Below are 6981 nucleotides of genomic sequence, written 5' to 3'. Positions count from 1 at the left end.
GTCACATCTGAGTCACCCTCGCCGGGCCGTGATTTATCGCGAGCGACCATTTACAAATATCGGGAAACCAGTTCGTCCTGACAGATGATAAAAAGCCGTTTTCAAGCTAGACACGGTGATCGTGTCATCGCTTCTAATGCAAATGCGAAATAAATACGACGGGTTTGTGGTGATTAAAAAAATACATGCGGGTGCCGTGGAAATGGAAGAAGACACGAGGCTTCTCGGTGCATTAAAGGCTCGAGCATCTCGCGTCTCGTGGCAAACGAATCGTGAAGCTGCGCGCGAAGCCTTTCGCTTCCGGTTCACCGATCTCTCCGCAATCGTTAAACCCCGTGTGTCCCGACATTTATGCGACCACTTTCGCCCGGTGCATACCCGCCGATGCATCGTCTCTTAGATTCATCGGTTCCGACTAATCACAACCTCGTATAAAATTCTGTCTTACGCATACAAAAATACGGGTCAAATAAATCCCAACTCCTCTGCTTGCTTTTCTTCATTTCTGGCCTGCAGATTAAGAATGTTCCATAGTTCGTTTTTAGGAGAAAGATTGCTACTTGTACAGCTTGCCAACTCTGGCTAGTACTAATTTCCCCAAAAAGGACAAGGTTCAATAAGAGTAATAAATCTATCCAATTTTCTTTTAACTCCACTTTTTAAAGAATAATTGGTGATGAACGAACTAATTAATCGATTAGTCCTGAAATATTCGAAATAGAAGAAAATTGTATACGACCTTTTTTGCAGGCGACAGCAATACCTACAACTTTTACTTGAAGCATTTTTCGAAATTTTGAGAATAAAATTTTTTTGCATTTTTCCGAGATTTTGCCAATTTTCGGATAAGCCGGAGCTAGCCAGGAATCATTGTCCCAAGCTATAATACTTCAATCATAGTGCAATTTCGATACGGCTTAAATAGGCGCAATATTCATTAAAGCTAATACGGCGATTCCGGTAACGAAGTCTACGGGTAATTTCGAATCATTTGAACAATCGGTTTATGCAGGAACTCGCGTTACTCGGCTAACAATAAAACGACTCGGATCTCGCACGGATGAATGCACCGTGTCCGGTGCGTGTCCTTGTATACACAGTCGTTTTCACAAAAAAAAATGAACAAACGATAGAGCCAACCCCACGTTTCATACGAGATCTAGCCATTGTCTCTCCTGTATCTTTTCAATCCTCAAAGCTTTTTACAAAGAGTCGAGAGAGAAGAGTTGGTGAAAGTTCATCATTACTCTCGTGAACCCAAATACATTATAGGTTTCAGAAAGAGTTTTCATTATATGATAGAAAAATCGTCTAGTTCTGGTTTCAAAACCACTCCCTTATCTCTGCAGATAAACTTGAGGAAAATACTCAGTCGAAGAAATAAGATTTGAAGATCGACTTGTAAATGTTTTTAAAACAAGGTTTCCAGTATTTTCCTTGCTCAGGGTGCAGTTTCTTCAAAATTTTAATTTGTTACAATAAATAATTTCACGATTCCGATGAATACTGATTTCGAATTCGTAAATGCATAATAAAACGGGGTTTATCACAGTTGATTCAGAGAGCTAAACGCAGTTAGCGCTAATACTTGAAATTTGACAACTGCGACAGGAATTTATCTGAGGCAACTATGACCGGTATTCAGAATCGTTATTTATATTTAAGATCGAAGTTCACGTCCTAATTTCATGAATTTTATCTTAAACATCTAAATATGGCAGTGATACGATTTCTACACCGAGACACGTTGTAAAATAATTAGTGAATGAACCCGAGTCTGTTCGATGTTTCCTGCTGGTCGATTATTAGCGGACTGACGGTAAGTTCCCGATGACGGCACGAATTCCATGAACCCGAGCCAGATGCCAGTAGAGACCGACTTTATCTGTGCTGCTCTCTACAGGACATCTGACAAACGAGAAGATTCCTCTTATCGCTCATTTTATCAGATATTTAACCCGGGACGGGCTGGTTGAATGTTGCGCATTACGTTTCAAAGATAATCTTAATGCGAACTCAATACCCTCGTTAAGGGAAACACACTATAATTTAGAAAGCTGACTGAACTGATCTATCAATTGCCAGCAGAATGCTGTTAATATTCGCAATTTCTTGTGCGGAATAAATTTCATACAGATAAAAGAAATAATGGTAACTGAGACGGGTTTAAAAAACGTGCGCAATTAAATGCCAGTTAATTACACGTTGCGCGTTACGATTGTGTCAATAAGTACAAATAATAATATACGAGTGGAGCAGATAGAACTGAGATCAATCAATAAAAATCGAACCAATTTACGTATTACCGATTTGTTATACTTACTTATTTACTGAATTTCGCATGAACCGACAATCGATTGTTTAATCTCTCCTAATAATCTAAATGGCCTGCACGTCGGGCAACCGATTAATATTAATGTCGACAGAAATTATATAATAAAGCGTATCTACCTGCGTTTCAACGTCTGTACCCGTCTTTCCTGCTCTGAACAAACAATATTTTTATCTTAAACGTGTAATTACCCTCGCGCATTCCACATTGGAATTCATGGATCGTTTCATCGAGTACTTATGATATTCCCGGGCGCCGCCAGTCATTAGTCTCGGTCTATTTTTGAGTAATTACAAAATAATATACGAGAAATAATTAACACGGCTGCGAAATTTCACGTGACCATAATTTCAGTAATAATAATGGTGATAAAAATTTTATCGATAATCGAATTTTTAGAAAACAGCCCGATACGCTGGGGAACGAGTAAGTGGCGAAATAGGGTACAAATTGAATATAATTTCTGGCCGAAGTCACGGTAAATAGCGTTGTTCACTCCTCGTACCGTTCGCCGCGTACCGGTGATAATTCAAACGGCAATTTTTCGCGCAGCTCTCTAATTGCACTCTCAATTTGCAAGTCAAACAGCCGGAAGAGTACTATATTTACGAAGGCATGAGAAAACAGCGTTCGATGACGTCACTGTTTAAAGGTCTGTCGTGCTCCCCTGGCGCTGTTTGGTACCGTTTTATTTCTGCCTGGTCGAGAGAACACTGCCGGGGCGAACGGGAAGAGATACGGATTCGATTCGATGAGAGGAGAGCAAATTGTACGCGAATACCGGAAAGAAACAGACCGAAATCGGTCCATTTTTTACACTGGCTGGTTGCCAGTGGATCCTGCGAGGAGCTCGCGCAGCTTTTATACAAATGCTAATACCAAGTTTCACCGTGAATAGACGGGAGCAATATGCGATGATAGGAGATGAAATTCTCACGTGGCGTTCTCCGAATAATCTATAAAAATTTAAAAGACAATCGTTTCTTGGAAACCCCGTTTGTTTCATCTCAAGTCGAATGAAATTAGACGCGTTTGATATGTCACTAAAAAATGCCAGCGTTAAAAAAATTGCAAGGACCTTTATCTCGTATCGAGTAAATTATTTTTGTAACGTTCGTTGACGTTCCTCGACGAGTTTCCGACAGATTCCCACCCGATGTTGAGAAAAAGACGAACCTACCTACGATTCTTTGTTCGTATTTTAATCCCGAGGAAGTCGAACGTGATCGTAAACGGTGATCAGGTGCAAACGTAAAAATTCAGAAGCTCGTATTCTTCCCCAAAACATAAATGCCTTGCTTCGTGTAAGTGTGAACCAACAATCGATTTCCTCGCACGGTCATTTCCCTGACGATCTAATCGCGTGTAGGACGAGATAATTATGCCAGTGAAAAAATCGCCAAAAATCGAAGCTCAGGTGGTGGAGGCCATCCGGCGGTTACAGACAATTCAAGGGTCGACTCCACGGGAAATTAGCAACTATATCGCTCAGGAATACAATGTACCCGGCAATGAAATTAGACGACACGTTCAGCTCGCCTTGAAACGCGGCGTCACTTACGGCATTCTCCAACGTGTCAAAGGGTAAACGCAAAAAACGCTTCGCTACCGCTTTTTCTCTCTTTCAACTACTAATAACGATGCACGTGGGACTATTCAGGAGACAATAACTATATTATTTTTCATTGACATTCGATTGCGAGGATCGATGTTTTATGTTTCAGAGGATGTTACTCGTATAACCAGGATTTTCTCAATAGTCAATGTCCCAGCGGCGGGGGCAACCCGGTGAATATTTGTAGCAGGAGAAGAAGGAGAGGTCGTTCAAGAAGAAGATCGGGTAAGAGGCGGAGTTCCCGAGGGTGTAGATCGCGTAGAAGATCAAGGAGAAGGAGATCAAGGAGACGCGTGAGACGAAGGAGGAGGGAGGAGATCCCGAAGAACGTCGACGGCGACGTCGACGTGACCAAACAGCCATCGAAAAGTGGCGATATCTTGAGAAAAGATAGCCCGCGAAGCATCCGTTCTACCGCGACGGAAAATTCAGAGGAAATGCAAGAATGATCCTTCGAAAAGATAGAACAATAAACCGTCGATCCCCGTTTTATCGTTCGACGCTGGACGCAAAGATTGATTCAAGAGCGAGAAGAGACGGACGTGAGCGAAGTACGCGGCCGGTGTTTGCTCGAATCCATTTAAATGCATTTCCCTGTTTAAACATGTTTTTATTACTTCTCTTTAAAAAGAACTTCTATCGCGTTACCCGCGAGGCCTTCGAGTGATGTTAGATCTCCTTCATTCTGCTTTTTTTTCGCTTACAGACCGCCGGAGACACTCGGAATTCATTAAGGAAAAACGAAGAGGACGGGTTAAGAGAAAATTCCAAGAAAACTAAACGTCGACTACGACACATTTTTATGAATATCTCATCTATTTTTTTCCCCAGTACGTCAGTGTTGTCTCGTGACTTTTTTTTCTGTGATCAATTTATCAAATCTTTATGTATAACACGATATATGGAGTATAAAGAATTTTAGAAATTTTCTACCGGCCACTTTTACTGCTACCTTCGGGACGGGGTGTTCTAGATCAGGATTGAGCGGGAAGTCGGAGGGAAATCTCTGACTGGTGTTCAAGAGACGCAGAAAGAACGGGTCGGAATGGAGAACGCCAACTGGTGTTGGAAGCAGTGGCCGTTTGTCAGCGATGACGGCCCTGCTCACGGCCTTGTTGGCTAATGATAGTCTTGCTAATGTTGCGATCGCACACGCACACGTGAACTCTTGAACGCGTGACTATTTCACCTACAGTCGCCCGTGTTCAGATCTCAACATTGTCCGAGCCAGAAATCGCTTCGTTCGCGCTTCACTAAGAATCTATCTCCATCGCTCAAACATTTTTTTTATTCGTTTTCGAATATCAAACGGCCCGTCGGCATCGATAAAACGTGAATTGAATTATTTCGAGCAACTAATAGGACGTTTCTTTGCCAATAAAGGAAATAACGTTGTTATAGTTAAGCGACCGATACAGGAATAAATGAATATAATCGTGCGTAGCCGCGATAACAGTATCTCGAATGAAATCGTCGGTCGCATAATTACTCGGGAGTCGGCCAAGATAAAGTTGCTTGTTAAGAAACGTAACGAGCAGGTAACGCTAGAACCGGGCACGCTATTGTGAGACGAACCGTGATTTACGATCGTGTAAGAGCATTCGAATAACTCGTAAGGGAACACGATACTATCTCCTATGCAGTCGATGCCACTGTTCGAACGTACACGACGCCGCAGATTGCTTCTGTGCGCGAACTAACAGCAATTTATTTAATTAAGCATGCGATCAATTAAAACTGGTTTAAAACCACAATTTTCGTTCGCTAGTTTATCCTATACAGTGTGTATCATCCAGTGTTGTGGTAACGAAATCGACGTCTCATTCCCGATCTTTGATTTCATTGTCATTTCATGTCAGCAGTTGAGGCACTTTTTTTGGCGTCTCGGGAAATAGCGCATAACTTGGTCGCCTTTGGTTATTTTCGTACGAAGAAATTATTTTACACAGTTCATTTATAGACAAATATATCCATAAAGTTTAAAAAAATCCATAAAATACTTTTCTTAAAAAAAATTCCCAAAAATTTCACACTGGTAAGGCCCCTTAATAACGAAGGGCCGCATGGCGAGTATTAGAAGAATGCAAGTTCCTTCGTGAAAGCATAAGAGTCAGTTTAGTCCGGTGGAAGAATCGCGAGCGGAGTACGATGACTTCGAATCGGAAGGAAGTAAGAGAACAGGATTTTGCTCTATTGGGTTGTACGCGAGTCGGGCGGGAATAATATTCGATTTGGAGCCGGGCCAGCGGTAAAAAGCAGATTTCGAACGAACGCATCGATGCTATTTCACCTGCACGTCCGCGTTACCATGCGAAATAACGGGCGAAAGGGAAGGAGGAGAAGGAGAAGGAGAAGGAGGAGGAAGAGGCACGTGATATGCCTCAGACCGCTCGTCACGTGTCTTGAGCGCGAATATTTCTACATATTTCGCGTATTATCCTACTCCCTCAGCCGACATGCAGGGTTTCACGCACGCGTGGATTTCCGCTTTGCCTATCTATAGTCGCAGACGCGTTCTGTCGCGTGATGCAACTTGGTAACCGCGTGCTCCTCCGAAATTACATAGTTCACACGCGCGCGGAATAACGTCAGACCTCGACGCGGCGAGGATGAATGAAAAAGCCGCGTTTAACCCCGGCCGACCCGGATTGTTCCAGCCAGTGAATAAATTAACACCGATTGATCATTACCCTGTGGCTGCCGCTTAATTAACTGGGTTTTTACCTGGTCGTACAAAATTTAACCGTCTCATTCATTCTTCACTTAAAACCGTGGAACGAACGATAATGCATGAATGATACAAAGAAAGTAGTTGAGCTCGATGAATCGATGAACGTATCGTCACGGTTCCCAGCTCGTCATCGACTTCGAGCAGTTATGACAGAGAGTTTGCAACCAGGCGACGGTGACATGAGGAGCCGGGAGAAAGCAACTTTAATTGGAACAAATCGATATCGTCTTAAATGAGTATATAGTTATATAGCTCGTTGAACTTGCAATCTTCTATCTGAACGAATTGAGAGACAATAGGAAT

The 6981-nt window shown here is 42.4% G+C and overlaps 1 protein-coding gene across 1 annotated transcript; it reads left to right on the top strand.

The window, feature by feature from the left end:
- Positions 1-3553: 3553 nt before the first annotated feature.
- On the top strand, positions 3554-4803 carry LOC108627576 (uncharacterized). The gene is made up of 4 exons (XM_018028884.2): positions 3554-3636; positions 3702-3916; positions 4057-4498; positions 4654-4803. The coding sequence occupies exons 2-3, from the start codon at positions 3714-3716 to the stop codon at positions 4394-4396; spliced, it is 543 nt and encodes a 180-aa protein (XP_017884373.1). The 5' UTR covers positions 3554-3636; positions 3702-3713; the 3' UTR covers positions 4397-4498; positions 4654-4803.
- The last annotated feature ends 2178 nt before the right edge of the window (positions 4804-6981 follow it).

This window comes from Ceratina calcarata, unplaced genomic scaffold, assembly GCF_001652005.2.
Source record: "Ceratina calcarata isolate Rehan_Ccalc_2016 unplaced genomic scaffold, ASM165200v1 scaffold48.2, whole genome shotgun sequence".
Taxonomy (NCBI): Eukaryota; Metazoa; Arthropoda; class Insecta; order Hymenoptera; family Apidae; genus Ceratina; species Ceratina calcarata.
Note: the sequence above shows the minus strand (reverse complement) of the source record. Positions and strands in the feature narration are given on the sequence as shown.

What these genes read in the sequence shown, in the direction of transcription:
- LOC108627576 (XM_018028884.2), top strand. Translation starts at nt 3,714, where the DNA reads ATGCCAGTGAAAAAATCGCCAAAAATCGAAGCTCAGGTGGTGGAGGCC. An exon ending in ATTCTCCAACGTGTCAAAGG is followed by an intron (nt 3,917 to 4,056) that starts GTAAACGCAAAA and finishes TTTATGTTTCAG; the next exon opens with AGGATGTTACTCGTATAACC.